The sequence below is a fragment of the Miniopterus natalensis genome, chromosome 1 (assembly GCF_054644295.1).
Source record: "Miniopterus natalensis isolate mMinNat1 chromosome 1, mMinNat1.hap1, whole genome shotgun sequence".
NCBI classification, from domain to species: domain Eukaryota; kingdom Metazoa; phylum Chordata; class Mammalia; order Chiroptera; family Miniopteridae; genus Miniopterus; species Miniopterus natalensis.
In genome coordinates this window covers 187,264,605-187,286,348 of record NC_142081.1, presented here as the reverse complement: position 1 = coordinate 187,286,348, position 21,744 = coordinate 187,264,605, and the positions used below count along the sequence as shown (strand labels likewise).

At 43.0% G+C, this 21,744-nt stretch overlaps 1 protein-coding gene across 2 annotated transcripts in view; it reads left to right on the top strand.

The window, feature by feature from the left end:
* Positions 1-6,841: 6,841 nt before the first annotated feature.
* The window catches only part of STIM2 (stromal interaction molecule 2), a 135,801-nt gene continuing 120,898 nt past the window's right edge, over positions 6,842-21,744 (top strand). Inside the window, exon 1 of one of the 2 annotated variants that reach the window (XM_087827903.1) lies at positions 6,842-7,387. In XM_087827903.1, the coding sequence (XP_087684029.1) occupies positions 6,985-7,387 (403 nt within the window). In that variant the 5' untranslated portion in view covers positions 6,842-6,984. The remainder of the gene's footprint in view (positions 7,388-21,744) is intronic. The other variant, XM_087827909.1, reaches the window with a different exon arrangement.

The following is a 21,744-nucleotide window of genomic DNA, read 5'->3' as shown; positions in this document are numbered from 1 at the left end:
ACACTTATAGCATCAACTTTTGGTTGGCTTTGAGGGAAGTGACATTTTCATTATTTTTATAGCCAACTCATGTCCGGTATCATGTTAATGAAAGGTTCTTTTAGGGATTGTACTTAGATTGCTATTTTTTGTTAAAGCATATTTTCTGTCACCTCATAATTTGATTGCATAGTATGTGCAGGTACTGTATCAGATACTGTATTTATTTAAGCTTCAAGGCAACCTTGAAATTTAGGCATGGTCATGGGTTGAACTGTGTCCTCTCCCAAATTCATATTGAAATCCTAACCCTCAATACCTCAGAAGGCGACCTTATTTAGAGAGAGGGTCTTCACAGATGTCATCAAGTTAAAGTGAGGTCATTAGGGTGGGCTCTAATCCAAAATGACTAGTGTCTTATAAAATGGGCAAATTTAGAGATAGACATGCATAGTGGGAAGACAATGTGAAGAGACATGGGGAAAAGATGTCCATCTGCAAGCCAAGGAGAGAGGCCTGGAAGAGATCCTTTTCCCAGAGTGCTCAGAAGAAACCAGCCCTGCTGGCAACTTGGTTTTGGACTTCTAGCTTCCAGAACTGCATGGCAGTACATTTCTCTTGTTTAAGTCACCCAGACTATGTGGTACTTTGTTATAGCAGCCCTAGAGAACTAATGTGGTCATCTATTAATTTTCTCAATGACAAACCGAGTAGACTGATCCCAGGTTGATTGGTTCCAAAGACTTCCTTTTATTGTGAAATAGACTCCTTGACATTTCAAACTTTGGGTGAGGGGTGCAAGAGTGTAAGCTTAAGTTACTGAATTTCCCTTAATAAACACACTTGAGATCATTTGACCATTAATTTAACTAATCCTTCTTTGCAATAATACTTCTATGGGTAGTGAAGTCTATAAATTTGTGCCTTGCTGTGGTAAGTCCTATTTCTTTGATTTGTTCCTGTTTAGTGAATGAAGAACCAGACAGGAAGCGTACTTTTGGGGAATGTGTGAAATCTCATGGCTTTAAATTCAATCCACATGCTGATGACTCATAAATTTAAATCTCCAGCCTGGGCTTTTCCTCTGAACTCGAGACCTATAGATCCAGCTGCTCACTGATGTTTCCACGTAGATGCCTAATAGTATCTCGAATTAAGCCTATCTAAAACTGAGCTTCTAATCTTGTCCCCATTCTCTCCCACCCCTGACCTGCTCCTCTCAACAAGCTCCCCTATCTTGGTTGATGACAACTCCATTCTTCTAGTTGCTTAAGGCAAAATTTTCAGTATTCTCCTTAACTTTCTTCTCACACATTATGTTGGGTTGGTCCATAAAGCCTGTTGATTCTACTTTCAAAATTTACCAAAGATTCCACTTTTTACCATTACTTCTGCCAGTATTATGGCCCAAACTGCCATCATCTCTTATCTGTATTATTGCAGGAGCTTCCTAATTCTTGTCCCTGCTCCTGCCATGAAGCAACTAGAATGATCCTATAAAAAATATGTCATATCACACAACAGTATTCAAAACCTTCCATTGATTTATAAACTCATGGGAAAAGCTGAAGTTCTTACTATGACCTGTAAGACCCTGCATTTTCTGGCCCTTATGACTTCTCTTACATTTTATTCTTTCCATTGGTCTATTCTAGCCATGCTTACCTCCTTGCTATTCCTGGCACAAGCCACACACACCATTTCCCCAAATCTCTCTGCACGCTGAGATCCTCTCTCCCCAGGTATCCGTATGATTATCTCACTTTGTCCAATTCTTTACTCAATTTGTTAGTCACCTCCCTTCTCTTTGCCTTTGTTTCCCCTTTAGCAATCTAGCACGACTTATTTATCTCAAAGATTGTAATTCCATTATGTGTCTTTTCCTTCTTCCCCTCTTTTTTTTGACCATGTAGTAAATTTTGGCCCCAAAGCACTAGTTTGTCTTAGAGAACATTAACCTCTCCTCTTCTTCCTCCTGGATTTGCAATAATGCTATGAGAATATGCTCCTTTATTTCCGGGCTCTCTGTTTTCCTTCCTTTCTTTTCCTTCCGACAAAAGGCTTGTTTCCAAGCTCTCCTTTATTCATTCCATTCCCCCAACTGCAAACACATTCTGGAACACCTTTGTGTAAATATTATAACAGTCAGACAAATGCCTCATTTCACCAGTTCCTGGCAGCTGCATTATGTGAAGTATGAGGTCATTCATAAGCTCACTTGATATTAATTTTTTGAGGCAAGAACTTCAACCAAACTGTTTTCTTAGAATGATTTAACCACATTAAGTGACAAAGCATGAATAAGTGAATGAAATAAATATCTACCTTTGTACTGCTGTTGTGTGACTGTGAGGATTATCAGTCTTGGACATAGGAATCATCTTACTCATCTTGGATCCTAGCACCTAATATTGTACCTGACCCTTAGAATGCATTTAGTATTTGAAAGCACAAAGGGCTTCTCTTAGTTGCCTTTTATATCTTGGTTCTCCTATGTCTCTGCCCTTACTATTATGTTGAACCTAGTTTATGTATCTTTCTGAGTTTGCCTGGCCATAGTTTTTGGTCTGATGCTACTGCTACCATTCAGGAACATTACTACACTTTAATAGCACCTTTCCAGATTGCAGAAGGGATGTTTCATCTTTATTGGAGGGAGGTTTGTTGAGCTCTGTGGCTGCCCTGGTGGCAGTGGCCAAGATGTGATGCTCCGGTTGTTCCAGGCCCCTCGTGTTGCTTTTGGGCATGACTTAATGCCTTGGACCCCCAGCCTTTTTTTTTCTGGGGCTTCTTCGTTCCTGCAGAAGTGGTAGACACTGCTGGAAGCTGCAGGCTGCAGGTGGACAGTTGGGAAGGGCTATTGGCTCCCTTTCACTTGCTGGCTCAGCTCGTGCATGCATAATGCCACTGCTGTTGAGGGATCTGGCTTCCCTGGCAGCTGCGGAGAAAGGCAGGTGGCATGACTCAGAAGTATGAGGGGGTTTATGTCTTCCAGCATATAACCTTTCACTGATGGGAGCCAGGGTCTCCATTGTTCCCCTTTTCTCTGCTCCCAAATGCCATGATCTCCCAAGTCCTTTATGGAGGCATCATGTGAGACTGAGCAGCCAGCGCTCTCTGCTGCAAGGGGGGGCCGGCTCAGTAGTTCTGAAGAGGGCAAGGGGGGGTTCAAATAGACGGTGACGGAAGGAGACTCGACTTTGGGTGGGAAACACACGATGCAATATACAGATGATGTATTGAAACTGTAAATATGTTTATAAGTTACGCATGAATATCCCTACTTTTGTTTTCCCCACAAACTTACTCTTTTTACAGAAACTGTCAGGCTCTCCTACTACTTTATCAGGTATTATGTGATCGATAATATTAATGGAACGTCTCAAATTAAGCAGTAACATAGGAAACAGCCTCTTTAACGGAAGTGACCCCGCGCGCCCCGACTCCCTGGGCTTTGGTGGGCAGAGTTGACTTACTTTTGCTCTGTGTGCCTTTTAAAAAAAACCACTATGTTATGAAGTTAAAAATTCTTAATGAGTTTCTGATTTCCTACTCTGGGTGTAGGGCACTTCTAAAAGGCGTCCTAAACTCACCGAAAGCCGTGGAGACGCGCCGCTGGCTGCAGGGAGAGTCCTGCCCGTGAGTTACTCCCGCGGCGTCTCTTCTCTTTTCCCTAGCGCTTTAGTTCATGCTACAGTTTGAGGGCCCTGTTTACATGCTGAGGCCCGTCATGTCAGTGGATTTTGGGGCCGATAACGTCTCCCTGGAGATGCTTCCGGAGCTCTCTGAGCCTCCGCTCCCTCGCAAGCTAGTGTGGGAGTCAGCGGAGAACATCACGGGCTGGTCTCGCGCTCCGCGGGCCTCCGCGAGGCGCACCGGCCGCGGCGCGCAGATGGTGACACGGGGTCCCGGATGCCGCTCCCTGGGCCCCGACATGCCGGGGGCACGGAGTGGAAGCCGCGACGCTCTACCCGCGGCCCGCCCTCCGGGTCAAAGGCGGGTCAGAGGAGCTCCGTGGGCGCGCGTGCGGGCGGGATTTAGGAAGAGGCTGCTCTCGGTTTACCGCGGCTGGAATTCCCCGCCGCTCTGGCGGCGACCCAGCCCGGCTCACGCCCACCCGCAGCCCGCCCACAGCCCGCCCGCGCTGTGACGTCACCGCGCGGCTGCCGGGCGCCCCGACGTGCCGCCCACGGACTAGGAAGCCGGAAGCTGGGCGAGCGGCGTCGCGCTGCGTCCCGGAACCGCGGGAGCCTGAGAGCCGGCGCACCTGCGGGCAGGCGGCGGGAGGCAGCGGGCATGCGCGAGGCTGCCGGGCCGCGCAGGCGCTCTGCCGGCCTCGCCCGCGGGCGAGGTCCGGTTCTGCCGGTTGGAGTGGGTGGGGTGTCTCGGGCTGTCCTAGCTGCGGGGGAGAAGGGAAAGGAGAAGGAGGTGGGGAAGGGAGCCCGACTCTTGGAGAAGGGCGGGTTTGCTTCTGGGGTGGGGAGGGCCCGGGTGGACGGATCCTGCTGCTGTGCGTCGGGGCTGGCGGCCCCCCACGGAGTTAGGGAATTATTTCTGGGAAGATGAAATGAAAGCACCACGCCAAGTGCGAGGAGTTTATTCTAAGCCGAGAGCACTGGCAATACACGCCCAGAGCAGTTATCCCCCAGGGACGACAAGGAGCCTGTGTGGCAGGCACCTGCCGTCATCCCCCTCTCCCGCCGCCACCAGCCACCCTGTGGGGCAGGCATGATTTCGTGGTCCCTAATTTCCCCTCCGGGAACCCAGGGCAGATTCATTTTTCACAGCTGAAAAGGGGTGGAGCCGCCATTTCCACCGGGTCTGTCTGATTCCAAAACTCAGAGCTGCCCACCAGACGCTTGCAGTCATGAACGGGCGCCGATCAGACCTCACAGACTTTGTGTAAATAAACGGCCAGCCGCGAACCTCGGGTGTTAGAGACGTCTATATAACCCGGGCCGTAGGAGACAGGCGGCCGCAAGGAAAAGGGGCTCAGGGTAGATTCTGAAGGGTATTTGGCATAAATGCAAAGGAGAGAAGGAAGCTTTGGGGCAGCAAGGGAAGGACATCAAAGGCTTGAACGCGGGAGAGGAGGCCCGAAGAGAAAGGGGAGCGACTTCCTTGAGGGGAACCTGCTCTGTTCCGCTCGCGAATAGATGCACCTGTGGTTCCAGAGGCGGGCTCGCCTTCCACGGCCGTGGGCGTCCCCTCTCATGCTCTGAAGTGTAGGCGCCATGCACAGGGCTGCCTCGCTCAGCCAGAGGCCTCACTCGGGCCGCTCACCGCACGGCCGGCGGCTCCTGTGCGGGCGACAAGGGTGAACCGAGGAGAAGGCGAAAGGTCTCTCAGGGCTTGCGGGCTCTCCCCTGCGCACAAACGCCGAACCCAAACCCAGTGCCCCTCAGTGCCAACATCCCCACTAGCTTTCAAAGAAAGAAAGAAAACCACCCCCCACATCATGGTTGTCTAAAGAAGGTTGGCCTCGGTGATTTGTTAATTTGTTCGTGGTCTTATATTGCTGTTATTGCTATGAGACAGCTTATCTGCCCAATTTAGAGACTGATTACTACCTCGTGTCAGCTTCTCATTGTTTAATGGGTGCAAATTTTATCTCCTAAGCAAGGCTGTGTTTTCCCAGACTCTGTTTTCTATCTGAAGTGTCTCTCTCATTCCTGGTGGACTCCTCACCACTTAGTACTCTGCCCGGCACGTGCCTAGGGACTCGGTCGTTACTGAACGAAACGAGACGCTGGAGACAGCATTCGCTCTTTTCCTGGTTCTGAGGCAGAACTGGGTCCTTTGGGTGGACACTCAGCAAACGTGTGACTTAACTGCCGTGCCCTTCGGCAGGGGAAACCTAATCTCCCTGTTGCCCTGCAAAGAATTGCCACCTGAACATCGTGTCCCCAACAAGTCTGTCAAGAAATAATTGTTGATAGGTTGGTTAGCCTCAAAGGAATTCTCGCTTCCTTTCCTCACTGTGCATCACACTTCCACGGAGGTGCTTCATTCGAGGTGGGGAAGCCAGGTCAAGGCCCACGGCAAGGGCTCCGCGGGGCGGCGTGGGGTGCGGGCGAGGCCAGGCGCGTCGGAGGCCGGAGCGGACGCCTTGCAGTGTTTGCACTCGGAGGTCCCGAATCCGGCCCATTAACCAGCCGTGCGCGCGCGCAAGCTATTTAACACGCCTGGGCCTTAATTTCCATTTGTGAGTGGGCTTGATAACGAGGATACCACCGCCTAACCTCATGATGTGTAAATTTGTAAAGCGCTTAGAGCAGAGCCTAGCAGCTCCCCGGCCAGCGTTTCGAGTGTTGACCTGCGAATAAAACGCGAGGCGAGGCTAAGCCCCCGGAGCGCCGCCGGCCTCCTGAAGCCCCGCCTATGCTCGGGCTCTGCGCGGGAGGCTGTGTTTCCACTGACGCCGTTTCCAACGGCCAGCTTTCAGGACCCCGCAATGATTTCTGCCGCGGCTACCACTTGCCCAGACGATCTGGAATATCCGCGCCCTCCCGGCCGGCCCCTGCTCCCCAACACGCGCGGCGGGGGCCGGGGGCGGGGGCCGGAGGCCCGCGCGTCTTCCTCCCCGCCCCTGTTTTCGAGGCTCAGCCGCGTCGTCAGAAACCTCCTCGCCGCTCCCGGGTCCTCCCCGGAACGCCCCCGGGGGCGGGGCGGGGCGGGGCCGCCGCGCAGGCGCCGTGTGGCAGCGCCGCGCCTGCGCGGAGCAGGGGCTGAGGGAGGCGGGGGATCGGTATGCGAGCGAGAGTGTGAGGGGAGGCGGCGTCGGGCGGACCGCGGTACTACGACAGGCGCGGGCCGGAGGGGGCGGGGGGATGCGCCGCGGCGGCGGCGGCAGCGGCGGCGGCACGGGCGCTGGGCTGGTGTTCGGCGGCGCCAGAGCAGCGGATCCCGGTCTCGCTGCCGCAGCAGCGCGGGTGTCGCGCGCGGCCGAAGGCGTCTTACCTCTCTGCCCCTCACTTTTTAAAAAATTTTAAATAACCGGAACCCATGAATGCAGCCGGGACCCGGGCTCCGAAGGCCGCCGGTGCCGAGGGGACCAGGCTGGCGTCCGGCGGGAGCTCGAGTCTGAGGCGGCGGGGGCGGCCCGAGGAGTCGCAGGCGGCGGCGCCTCGCGGAGGGAGCGAGTGGCCCGCGGCCCGGGCGCCGCCGCGATGCCTCCCCGCTCCTCCTCCTCTCCCTCATCCCGCCACGACGCCCGGCCCGGCCTCGGGCTGGCTGCGGCGGCGGCGCTGGGCTGCGCTGCTGGTGCTCGGGCTGCTGGTGGCCGGCGCGGCGGACGGATGCGAGCTGGTGCCCAGGAACCTCCGCGGGAGGCGGGCGTCGGGCTCCGGCGCGGCAGCCGCCTCCTCTCCCGCCTCGGCGGCGGGCGACAGCCCGGCGCTCATGACAGGTGAGGGCCGGGGGGCGGCGGGTGGGGCTCGGCCGGTCGCTGCGGGGACCCCCATCCCCGGGGGGGGGGCCTGGCGCCCGCTATTCGACGGCCCGGGCAAGTGCGCGAAGCCGAGGCGGACGCCCAGACCCCAGTGTCCTGGCCGCTGCGTCGCGGTCCCCTGCACTTCGACGCCTTCCCTTTACCCCCGACACCCCGCTTTCGACAGAGCCTCTCCGGGGCACTCGCCTCGCCTCGCCGCCCCGCGGCCGGGCTCCCCGGGGTTCCCCGCCGAGCCCTGCGGCGCTTCCCTTCCGTGCTGCAGGAGAGCCAGCAGGGTCTGCAGAGTGCTGGGCTGTTTTTTTTTTTTTAAGCTGCTAGGAAAAGTCAGCAGCGGCACTGCGGTATCGAGTCAGCCTCTGGTGCTGCTTGTGCAAAGGCAGCTGGCAGCGAGTTTTCAGGTTCAAAGCCCCGCTGAGCACAATGCCGCGGGGGGGCGGGGGGGTTGCTGAAGGATTCTTTGAGAGTCATAATACCTAGTGGCATTAGTGGTTCCGTATTAGTATGAGGAAGCCTCTAAGTCTAATGCGTGCTTTCTGAGCGGTGGGAGGAAGGCCGTTTTAAAAGCTGGAAAAGTATTTGCTGGTGGGAGCATCACTGGGTGAGAAAGGGTGCAGAGTGCTCAGCAGGTAACCAGAAATGTACCAAAAATTTACCAAGTGCAGGATATCCAGCGCTTGTATCTGAGCAGCACAGTTCTGATAGACTGCCCCAGCGCCTTCCAAATGTAGAACGTTCTCGAAATTATTGAAAACTTGCAAACGTGTTTGGTAAGTTTAGGTAGAAAATGGAATCTTTCTCAGCCTTCCAGTGTCACGTACAACTGATACGTTGTGGATTAAGCAATGATGTAAGGATCTTAAAATGATTTCTTTTGGAAAAGCAGTGTAGCTGGTGTTTGCTTTTTTTTGTACTTTTTAAAAGAGTAATCTTTAGGTTTTGTACATTAATTGCAAGACTAGGAAGGAAAAAGTAAAGCAGAACAAGATGACACATCGTTAATTTAACTCAAGTGGTAGTGGGGCAGGCATCTGAGAGCTGCTAACAGCTGCTCTGAGAAGTGCTCAGGAGCTGGGTTCTTGAGAGCAGAGCAGAGCAGCTATGCTCTGGATTCTGTGACAGGATGTTTACTATTCTAGAGAGGAGGGCGTGGGTAAACTTCGGAAGCTCTTTGGAAGTTGTAATGTATAGGACATAACGATCAGAATATTTAACTTGCTCTGCCCTGAAAACATATCAAGCCCTTTCAAATGGAACTTGAAACAAACCTATCACTGGGGAATTTAGATAAAAATGATTACAGAATGGTTGGTATGAGGCGCATGATGTAGTTTGAGTGAGAGGATAGGTTTGATAGTCTTATGCTTGAGTAGTCTTTGTTCTCTAAATAAAAATGTGGCAAAATAAAAATGTGATGAAAAATAGTGACTGTTAGGAAAGTGGCAGGATAAAAGTATAATGCCTCATGCAGGATGGGAGGGAGCAGAAATATTTGCGCTTCTAGGAGTTAAAGTAGTATGGTTCTTGGTTTCTTGAGTAGAAAAGATTAAAAAGAAAGACAATTGACTGTTTCATCAACATGTAGTTGGTAGAAGGGCACGTGATTCAGAAAATTTAGTCTTTATTAACCACTAACAGTATATTGTATACTATGTAGATTATGTCAAAAAATTACTTCAGATGGAATTTTATCATAATAAACTGCTTATAATCCTTCCTTTTGAAAATTTAAGTTTCTGAGATATCTGTGGCATTGTGAAAAAGGAAGGCTGATTCTTACTGGATAAAAAGTTTGATATGTCACACAAAGTGAGTTTGTGCTGCAGTGCTTTAAAATAGGTTTACTAAAATAATATTAACCCTGGAATTTAATTTTAATGTTCTTATTCTTTCCCTTTGGTAGAATATAGATTTTTAGCAAGTTAAGCATGTGCATTTAAAGTTTAAGGTAATCAAACTACACAATGCACAAGTTAAATTGTGCTCATTTTAATAAGTTGATGCACATACAGCCGTTAGAACTGCTATCTGGGAAAAAGTAGGTTGAAAGTCTGCAATAAATTAAAAGCATATTAAACATTTCTTTAAACTGTATGGCTTATATAGAGTTCCTTCCTATTTGGATTGTATGAATAGTGCTTTCTTTTATGGTTTCCATTGGTAAATGTTGTGCTAAAGCCTGAATATAATTATTGCTGTTACACACTTCAGGAAGTAGACCCATAGACTGAACTTAAAAAATACTGTTATGTTCTAGGCAGTGTTAGTGGATAGAAATGGAGTAGAGTGCATCAAAATCCTTGAAAGAATTCTGAGAAAATTGTTCTCTCTGGTTCCATATTAAAGTTGTTACTTAGCGGTGATTATTCTGAATAGCTCTGAAAGTGACAGCCAAAATCACTTTATCTTCTCTCTTCCTCTGCAGATTGGTCTATTTAATACTGACCTTTAGATCTGCATTAGTTTGCGTCTTACTAATGAAATCTAGAAAACATTCTTTTCCACTGAAGTTTTGCCTCTCAAGAGTTTTACTTTAGACCTTTAGTGTATTTTAAGTATAAGTTGCCTTTAAATAATTTATTGCATACTTAGTTTTGAGCAAGCAAGTGTTCTTGTGGAGAGACTATGACAACTCATCAAAATAAACAGACCGCTTTCATAAGGAATGTTTATATTTCCTTTTCTTTTTTTATATTACCTTTTCAGGATTCATTGTGCAAATATTTTGATAAGGCGAAACCAATATTTATAATACTGTGTAGTAAGGGCTTAAATTATATGTATTAGGGCTCTTTCTTTGAAAGTAATCGAAATTTAAGGCAGATTAGGGATTGATGACTGAGAGCTTGTTGATTGTGATGTAAAGCAGTGCTTTAATAATTTAAGAGATTACTATATATTTTTCCTTTTTTTTGCCTAACAGATTTAGAATCAGTGATTTGATCCCAGTCTGGAGTGATTGATCTAGTCAGATATGGTCCCTGAGAAATAGTTTATGAAAGGGCAGTATGTACACACACACATACACACACACACAAAAATACATAAATATATCACATATATAGGGCACAATTCTTTATTATTGCAAAATAGGCAGAATAATTTAAATTAAAATTTTTTCTTAATGTGGAGTTACTTGTTTCATAATTTTTTAAAAACATAACTTTGGAAATATTTGTGTCTATTTTTTTTTAATGAACGAATGCAACCTTCTTTAGTACCTATATAACGGTATAATTTCACTAATTTTAAAAACATGTCTTTTGGCCTTGCCAACATGGCTAAGTGGTTGAGTGTCCAACTATGGACCAGGAGGGTACAGTTCAATTCCATCATCAGGGCACATGCCCGGGTTGCGGGCTCCATCCTCAGTAGAGGGCGTGCAGGAGGCAGCCGATCAGTGATTCTCTCATTATTGATGTTTCTTTCTCTCCCTCTCCTCTCCATTCCTCTCTCTGAAATAATAAAAAAAATTATAACATTTCTTTTGAAAGTGTTAAAATTTCAATGAAAATTTAAAATAATCCTTAGTTTGAGAGAAATTCAGAAGACCCATTTTACTCACTAGCATTAAACACATCTGTGTTGTGGGTTTTTCATAAATTTAAATGAAAATATCTCACATGAACATGATTGTCACTGGAAAAATTTTAAGCATCACTTTTAATTATCTCATCTTGCGTCCCTAACATTTACTCAGCAGATGTCATTTTTTTTTTTATTAATAGTTTTTTAGTGTAGTTTATATATGTTGCTTTGAGGAATATTTTAGGATGCATACATATGTTAATGTTTATAATGTGACAATATTAAAACTCAGTGCAGTTCATACAGTACTAGTAAAACTGCTTTTCTTCCTTTAGTGAAGTTACTCTTTAAAAAAAAAATAATCCTCACCTGAGGATATTTTTTTATTGGTTTGAGAGAGAGAGAAACATCTGTTGGTTGCCTCCCATATGAGCCCTGACTGGGGGTCAAACCCGAAACCTGGATATGTGTCCTGACTGGGAATTGAACCTGCAACCTTTTGGTGTACGGGATGAGCCACCCAGCCAAGGCTGAAGTTCCTCTTTCTGAATTTAGCTCATATTTCCTGAAGCTGTCTTTTGATGGCTAGTTTATTGCTGTACCCTCTTTTTCCTTCCCTGTAGTTATGATAACTGCAGTTCCTTTCTCTATCAGTCTTTGGCCATTGCTGTAGGCTATTTTTTTGTTGTTTTTGTTTTGCTTCTGCTAATTACAGGATTAAAGAATCTACTCATCCATTTAGATCTAGCCTATTGTGAACATTTAAGAATTAGTAGGAATCTTGTTGGTCTGGAAGCATTGTATCCCTTGGTACTCTTCTTGAGAATACCATGGCAGAGCTGATTGGTCTCTGCTGGAAGTCCCCTGGCACAGGAATAACTTAGAGGTCCAGTTGGAAAAGTGGGTTCAGGATTTAGTGTAACTTTAACAATAGGAGGATCCACACAGGAATTCTTTAATTTGCTAAAGTCTTGGTTTGTATCTTGCTAATGTTTTTAGATTAACTTAGACTTATAAGTGACCATATCAAGCATTTTGGATATTGGCCTGCTCACGATGATAATGCAGTGTGGAACACTTTCAAGGTGATGCTTCGGGGTCTATATGGTAGCTAGAGTATAAACTGGTTAAGCTAATGTTAAAATTAATAGCTAGTAATATGATAAGTGAGCCTTTTTTGATATTCACTAGAATTTGGACCTTATTAAGATCCGTCTAGGAGATTAATTCTGAATTGATCAGATTTCATCAACCAAGAAATTATTAAGCACATTCAGAATACTACATGGAAAAGAATACAAAAATGAGTAAGACCTGGGTCTGCCTATTGGAAATAATAAGTGTATTTATTAAACTATTACTGGCTGTCAGTGTTGTGCTAAGTGCTTTATATATATCACTGCTTTTGATTCTGAGATTAAACCTGATTAGCTGCTATCTTCATAAAAGAGACAAGGAAACCAATACAGGATGATTCTTAAGTAACTTGCCCAAGGTCATACTTGGTTAATAGCAGAGTCAGATGTTGACCTGAATTTCTCTGACTCCAAAGCTTTGGCTCTTAACTGGTATGTTGTATGCATCCTTATACACACAACTAAACATAATGAGACAGACTGATTAGTACCATAATGGACTGCAGAATTTTTGGGAAAGGAAGGCTGTTAGGGAATACTACTTGCAGGAGGGCAGGGTTTGAGCTGGACCATGATGTATAGATATGGCTTCCTGTGGAGAGGAGTGAAAGGGTTTTCTAGGAGGAGGCATATGCAAGGGTAAGGAGTAAATTAGAAGATTTTATTTTATTTTATTTTATTATTTTATTTTATTTTACTATTTTATTTATTTTATTATTTTATTTTATTTTATTATTTTATTTTTTTATTTTATTTTAGTTAAGCACAGGGTGTATATAGAGTAGTGGGGAATGAAAGGAAAAAGAAGATTCAGGCCAAATTATCGAGGGCTTTAATATTCCCTAATTTATTCCCTATGTATTGAAATGTCAGCACATCCAAAACTGGATACTCCGCCATGTGCTGGGGAGTATGGAAAGCCATAGGAATATTATGATGCATTTTGTTGACATAGACATTTTACTAGATTATTTGGGAAACAAACATTAAATATTTCATTGATAATAATTTAAAATATTTAACATTGACTTAATTACCAGTACTAAACATGGATATGTAATGGAGAATATAATTTTTAAGGTAAAACAAAAGGCTTGAAAGGTATTTTGAAATTTCAGTGTGTTTTGTTAATAAACTTGAGTTCTAAATCTATTATCCTGTCGGGTTGAGAAGTATGGTGGTTTTGGAACATGGGAGTGTCACAACCTCTGTGTTTGAGAAAGGTCTGGGCAGATGGAATTGAGATAATAGAGATTTAAAAAAAGAGGCCAGTTAGGGGGCTGTAAAGAGCAGAGATAAATTATGCATTAGCTATGAAAATATTTAGAGGAAACTTTATAAAATTTTATTGTTAGAGTTGAAAGGAATTAGAGGTTTAAGAAACAAAAATTACCTTTTAATTTTAAACACCTGGAGTTTGTAAAATGACTTAAATTGGTATAAGTCCTTGAAAATATGCAAGAAGAAACTGTTTTGTCTTTCTTCAAATTTGCCTATTTAATATAAAAATTATTTTTGATTGGACTTCATGTAATGATTTACAAAGTTGTTTATATAGAGCTTTGTAGTATTCCATCTTTAAAAAATGTGTTTATTCCTTAAAAAAGGATAGCAAGTCCTCATTTAACTAACATTATAATGCATCAGAGTTGAATTCTCCCCCTCTTTGAATAATGATGTGTCAGAGTGCTGGCATATTATTTGTTTCAAAATTAACTTTTGAGTTTACTGTGTGAATTTCAGGCTTGATCTGTAGATGATCTAACTGGTTTGTTCCTTTCCTTATCCTTCTAGATCTTTATTTTAGTAGGTATTAGATAGTTAATCTTTCTTGACACTTTCTAATCCTACCTTCTGTAACTATTCTCCTTGTCTGGTTTCATTGTTGCTGCTTTTAAGGGTGGTTCTCGCCTCAGTCTGGTGTTCCTCTAGGCTCGCTGAACATTTCCTCCTCAGAGAACTTCATTACTAGGAAAGTTCTAACTTGGGGATAGGGAACCCCAAGCCAATGATTGATTTGACTTTTGGCTTTATTTCACTTGGCCCTTGAGGTGGTACTGTAGAGCCATCATGGCTGCACACCTGAAAGTGATTTCCTTTCTTCTAGGCTTCCTCAGCTGAACTGTCTAAAGTGAAACAGCTTTAGGATTAAGGCTAAAGCTAGATTTAGAATGTTTGATAGTGGCTTATTCAGTGTTTTCTTAAGATGTTGGTAACACCCCGCCTCCCCTGCACCCCCCATTTCCCCCGGACTAGGGAACCACAGTACGAGAACAGTTTACTTGGACTGACATTCATCTCAGAACCCAGGTGCCTGCACCTGTCCCAGTGTTTCTTGCAGTGAATTTGTCTTTATGTGTGCTTATGGATCGTGGCCTCTGTGTAACTTACTCTTTTTCCTCTAGTAGTTTTCACTTTCTTTCTCTGCCTCTTTGATCTTCCTCAGCTTGCCCTTATAGGGAATTGTAAAACTTCAAAATGACTTGACTGACTTAAGTACTGGATTTTTAATTTAAAAGTACTTGAAGTGAATATTGTATTTATGTGATTAAAAAATATTAAGCTACCTCATCACAAATCCCTAGAGTAATGGAAGTGATTCATGGTAGTTTCTTAAATGATTCTCAGTAAGTGAAAAAGGTTTTTTAAACCTTTATTTGAAAAATTTACCTGCTATCCAACACAGTACATTTCACAGACCTGTTATTGTACTCATGTTTTCTTTGCACTGTACTGTTTTTCTTTTAAAAAATATATGATGTTGAGTAATATATAATTTTAATCCCTCTTCTTTTTTTTTCTTATTCTCCAGCAGTAAACCTCTGACTTTTCCATTAATGACAAGTATGCCATTTTCCTCTGTTTCCCTACTGTGTGTCACCTTCAGCAGTTCTTTCTACTTTGTCACACACGTTCAGACTGTGTTAATCCTTGATATTTCTTTCTTCTGTATTTCTGGGTACCAAATTTAAAAAAATTTACTTTAAGTTACTCTTTGCTCTTTTTTGAATTTGCTTTTTAAAATATACCGTTTGATGTGCATCCAGTGTTTGGTTCTAGGTTTGTCAAAATGGATCCTAAAAGAGAACTATAGAGAATAATTTAAAATAGGATAATCTAAAAGTGAAAAAGTCAGATTTTGGTGAATCTTTGTGTGTTCATGCATATAATTTTAAGTATTATTAAGTGACTGTTTTGTGCCAGAAGTGATGTAAGGAATTGAGCATATAAAGATGCTGAAATGACCATTTTTATCATTGTAAGAACAATATAAACTTGAAAATTACCCGAGAGTGGACTGCATAATCTAAAGAAAAGTATAAGTATTACTATATTTGCTTTTTCAAAGGCGACACTTTAGTGGCTTACTAGTAGCATTACTGTATTTATTAAAAATTTAGGCCCTGGTCGGGTGGCTCAGTTGGTTGGAGCGGGTTGGATTCCTGGTCAGAGCCCATGCCTAGATTGCGGGTTCAGTTCCTAGTTGCTGCGCGTACGGGAGGCAGCCAATGGATGTTTCTCTCTCACATCATGCTTCTCTTTCTCCCCCTTCCTCTCTCTAAAAATCAATGAAAAAACATATCCTCAGGCCCTGGCTGGTATGGTTAAGTGGTTAGAGCATCGGCTGGAGCACCGAAGGGTCACAGGTTCGATTCCAGGTCAAGGGCATGTACCTCGCTTGCGGGTTCCCTCCCTGGTTGGGTGCCTGCCGGAGGCAGCCTTTCGAGATGTTTCTCTCTCTCTTCCCCACCCCTCCCTTCCACTCTCTCTCTGAAAAAAAAAAGCACTGGGAAAAAATATCCTTAGGTGAGGATTAACAAAAATAAACCAAACCAAACCAAACCAAAACATAACATATCCTTGGGTGAGGGTTAAAAAACATACATATTTATTAGAATATTTATTAGGAGTTTTTTGTTATATATTTGCAATATTAAAAATAAGCCTCTCCCTTCTTTAGAACAAAGTATGATATAAATGTAGTGGTTTTTTGGTTTTTTTTTGGTACCCTCGTTTGCATCACTTTTATTCTTCATTAACAAACAAAACAAACAAAAAAACCCAAGTAAACAAGAAACTTTAGTAACTGTTATGTGCCAGTCACTAAGTTAGGTCTTTGGAATTTCAAGATCAATGAGATACTGACCCTGCTTTGTGTTCCAAGAGGGGATACACCCACTTAACAGGTGATGATCCGTAGGGTTGCGGGCATTGGGTGTGTGCTGTATTTAACAGAATTACAGAGATGGAGTTCTGAACTTCGATGTGAAGAGGTGGGTTATTAATGAAGGGTTTTTCCCAGAGTAGCGGTATTCACTGAAATGTGTAAGAGTTCGTCTGATAGGGAAAAGTACAGCGGTATGAGAGGAGGAAGCTGAGTGGGGAGTGGCATTTCTCAAAGACATTGGCATTTGAGGATGCTAGATGGAGACTGTGGACTACCAAATAAGGCAGAGTCAATGGTCAGCCCACTCGTGGGGCACCAACGTTCATATTTGCATGTGGGATTCAAATTTATGCCAGGTGTTTGTATATTTTATCTCATTTAACCCTTGCAGAATCCTTGTGAGGGTACCATCATGCCCATAATAGGTTACTGCATATAATGGAGAGTTAGGGTTTCTCTCAAATGGTTTATATTTTTAAAAATTCTCCAGTGCCAAGGATATAATAAAGCACAGGGTGTAATTGGAGTTGAATTAGGAAATGAACTGGATAAGTAGCAGAATTACACATTCTAATGTTAAACCCTAGATTTTTATCGTCTAAGGAACCTCATGAGTTCTTTCTTTTATTGTTGGTACATCACAAATTTTTCTTTTTAAAAAGTTTTTCTATTAAATATTCTGAAATCTTAGAAAATAAACAGTGATTTAAATTATATAATTCCTGCCCGGCCGTGTGTGGCTCAGCTGTTGAGCGTCGACCTAGGATCCCAGCGATCAGGGTTCGATTCCTGGTCAGGGCACATGCCCGGGTTTCGGGCTCGATCCCCAGTCGGGGCAGTACAGGAGGCAGCCGATCAATGATTCTCATCATTGATGTCTCTCTCTCTCTCTCTCTCTCTCTCCCTCTCCTTTCCTCTCTCTGAAATCAATAAAGATATATTTAAAAAAAAAAAAAAAATTATATAATTCCTGGGGCTTAAGACAAATGACGTTTTAAAAAATGATATCAATAAGTGGGGAATTACTATTTGTGCTTTTTTAAATGAATGTTCCTTAAGGATGGGATGTAATTTTAAGAAGCATAACGTTTTGTATCTTGAACTTTTTCTGGGCCCTAAGTCTGTTTCCACTTAGGCTTATAGAGTGATTTTTTTCAAAATGTGAAATCACTCAATATTTGAACATTCAGTATATACCAGGCATATTACAATTACTGAGGACACGATGAACAGGAGTGATGAGGTCCTTGTTCCCATGCAGCTTGCATTTCAGTTGGGAAGATGTTTTTAAAAAGTACTTCAATTTGTGAGAAATGCTATCAAGGAACGAAAGAGACATAAGAATGGACATAGTGTGGATGGTGTGGGGACGCCTACTAAAGAAGGTAGGCTTGTTAGGGGAAGGCTTCTGAAAAGTTTACACTTGAGATGACATCTGAGGGAAAATAAGGAGCCACGCTGGGGCAGAGTTAGGGACTGTCATTCCACATGGGGCACTCACTGTAGGTGGACAGAAAGACCTCAGGGAAGAAAGAATTTGAATTATTTGAAGAAGTGAAAGAGTGTCATTTTGACTGAACATCTTGAGGGAAGGGAAGAGTAGCATGTGATCTGGTTGTACAAGAGGAAAGGGCCAGATGGTACAAAGCCTTATAGACCTTGTTTGGGGTTTTATTTAGTGGGTGATAGGAAGCAGTTGAAGTGTTTTTAAGGAGGGGGTGAAGTGATATGATTTACTTTTTTTTTTTTTAAAAAACATAAAAATTTACCATCTTAAGTGGTACAGTTCAGTTGCGTTAAGTATAGTCACATTGTTGTGAAATAGATATCCAGAACTTTTTCATCTTGTAAAACTGAAGCTCTGTGCCATCAGAAAGCTCCTCCCAGCCCCTGGTAACCACGGTTTTACTTCCTGTTTCTATGAAGTTGACTACTTAAGATACCTCATACAGTATTTGTTTTATTGTGACTAGCTTATTTCACTTAGCATAATGTCCTCAAAGTTCATTCTTGTTGTATCATGTGACAGGATTTTCTTCCGTAAAGCTGAGTAATATTCCACTGTATGTATACCACGTTTTTTATATTTAGTCATCTGTGGATGGACACTTGGGTTGCTTTTACCTCTTGGCGGTCGTGAGTAGTGCTGCTGTGAACACAGGTGTGCAGATACCTCTTTGAGACTCTGCTCTCAGTTCTTTTGCATGTATGCTCAGTGTTAGGATTGCTGGATCATAAGGTAGTTCTATTTTTTAATTTTTCGAGGAACCTCCATACTATTTTCCATGGTGGTTGTACCTTTTTACAATTCCACCAACAGAGCACAAGGATTCCAATTGCTCCATGATTTTCATTTTAAAGATTTCTTTGGTGGCTGTTTGGGAATGAATTATTGGGAGCAAGAGTGACTACAGAGAGTTTGCCTAGTAAAGTAGTTACTAGGAGTCCAGTTGAGAGTTAATAATGGTTTGGACTAGGATTGAAGAAGAGGAAGGGTTAACAAGATATTTTAGAATTAGAATTCATTTGGCTTGCTGATGGATTAGGAAACAGGAGTGAAAGAAAGGGAGAAATCAAGGACAGTTCTTAGATTGGGGACTTCAAGGTTCCTCAGGATCTCCATGATGCTAATGCGTAGGAAAGTCTAAACCCAGATGCCCTCAGCATACTTCTTCTCTGTCTCATAGGTCAGGCCTGGGTTGTTGGACAAGGGAAATGTTTAGAACAGTCAGGTTTCATTCTCCCAGGGCTGGGGCCCATTTTTTGAGTACATTGCTGCCCCATATTTGAAGAAAATGGACGTTCTCTTTGGAAGGAAGAAGGGAGGGAATTACACAATTAAGTTAGCGTCGTTGAGCCTCGGGCAAGTATCTTGACCTCTTTTGCCTCATTTGTAAGATGGGAGTATGACAACTTCACAGGATTGTTGTGAAGATTAAATAAAAGAATGTGTTTGCAGTGCTTATGCAAGGAATAAACTCGCAATAAATGTCATTTTCTTTACCTGACTCCCCCTCCCCCCAACCATCTTTTTCTTTTCTTTTTTTTTATACTTTGTATTTCTTTTTTTGAGGGGATAAATGATGATGGAAAAAAATACTTTGTATTTCTTTTAATGGTGCCACTGTTTTTCTTTTTTTTTTTTTTAAAATATATCTTTATTGATTTCAGAGAGAGGAAAGGAGAGGGAGACAGACAGAAACATCACTGATGAGAGTCATTGATCGGCTGCAGCCCACAACCCGGGCATGTGCCCTGACCGGGAATCGAACCCTGATTGCCTGGATCCTAGGTCGACGCTCAACCGCTGAGCCACGCCCGGCCAGGCTGCCACTGTTTTTCTTACCAACCAAATTCTTGGGGTTACATTTTACCTTTTCACCATTCTTTCCATTCTTACTGCTACCGCATTAGTTCTGAACTAAATCATTTGTGCTAGACGAGGCAATTCACCTTGCAGTCTCCTATATATTACTTTCAATACTAAAACTTTTATTATTTTTAATTAATACCAAGTTAAGTTTAAACTTGCTATGTAGCTCAATGCTGACACAAACTCCTGCTGATGTTTTGCATTTCCTAAGTATGCTCCAGCAACATTAGGTTACTCTTTGTTCTTTGAAGGCACCTTATATCCTCTAGTCCTTTGCTTGAATGTTTCCTTCATACTCAAGTGTTCTCTCCATCTCTCAAGGTCCATTTCAAATGTTTATTCATTCAGTTGGTAAATATTTATTGAGACTATTCTGTGTTCAGTGTACTGTTGTACAAGTTGGAGATACAATGGTGGGTAAAAATTGACATGATTCGTGCTCTTCTCTGTTTCTTTTGTTATAAAGTCTTGACACAGTCACATTCAATAAGACTGGCTTCTTCTGCCTTGGAACTTTCTTAACAAATTGTTTATACCCTTCTTATTGCAATTCTAACCGGTTGCATCTTTCTACTTACGTTGTACCACAGTGGTTCTTTCTTTTTAGCCATTTATGGTGATCTATTGTAGCTTTCTTATAAAAGCTGTACCTTACATCTGTATAGTGATTAATGGTTTACAAATATTGCTCTGATACAGTGTGTCCAACACTTTAAAATATATGGGTGACTTTGTCTGAAATATAGTATGAATTAATCATTGGCATCTGTTTTTATCTAAGATGTCTTTGATGGTACTGAAAAATTATATGTGTTAAATACTTTTGGGAAGAACTATAGCACATCTTTATTTGTGATTGCTGATTTCTAGAGGAAAACTGCTACAGGATAAATTTTCAGTTTCATACATAAACTGAACAGTTATGTGTTATGATTAGTTACTATATTATTCAGTTGGCTTAAATCATGAACTCTTTTTTTTTAATTTTTATAAAATTTATTTGAGCCAAATAGAAGATATACCTGGAAGCAAGATCTCAACAGACTGAGATAAATGCTTCAGAGAATAACAGTTTACAGTTTCTTTTATGCATTTGAGATTAAGGAGGGAATGTAAAGAAGAATACACGAAGGTGGTAGGAAGCAACTCAGGGTTGGGATTACACATAGTTAAGATTTTGGGCTCTCTTGGAGGCAGTTATTTATTTCAAAGGTGTGTTAACCTTGATGCACAGAAATAATGGACAGGGCTTGCTTAAGGCAAAGATAAATCTTTTGCTAAAAAGTTATATGCCTCAGGTATGACTACTCACCATGACCTGCCCCGTTAGGAATTTATGATCAGATTACCCTGTGAGGTTACTTTCTATAGAACCCTCCCCACCTTTTTTGTCCACAGATTTATTAGTCATAAATCAGTTTGGAGGATTATTCATGACCAGCCTTTTGATCTGGTAGTGTGGTCTCACAGTGCTAGGAAGGCTCATTCCTAGGAAGTCTCAGTCTTGACGTCATCTTGTTGACCACTGTGGATGGGGCAATACTGTAACCATGGGATCCAAGTTGAGGCTGAATTTTCCCCAAACTTGGAAGGGCAGGTAAATGCAAAGTATTAGTTCTTAGGGCCTTCATTGTGAAAAAACACTCTGGAATATTTCTGTCCTGTCAAATATCATGATCTGAGTTTGCGTTCTGTCTGATTTCTCTGTATTGGGCATCTAGTATAACATTTCCCTAAACCATAAAAAGGGCATTAAAAGTTGTCTTATACATCTCCTTTAGCTTAGCACTAGTGGAAAATATCTCCTTTCAGTAATGTCAATCATAAATTCCTTCATCTAATTAAAGGCCAGCTTAAATGCATTATGATGCATGAAGGAATGTAAAAACCCAAAAAATGAGGTGCTAGGGAGCCAGGAAGAACTAAACTGCCATCTTAGGTTTCTCATAGCCTTGACCATTTAATTTTCAACCATTTTTTACCCATACAATGTAACCTAGAAGTTTTTCTATATATATTGAAGTTTTTAACCTTTAAAACCTCAATGTCTAATGAAAATTAAGAAGAAATCAATTATTCTTTAGCTTGGATATTTTTCATAGATATAAAAGTC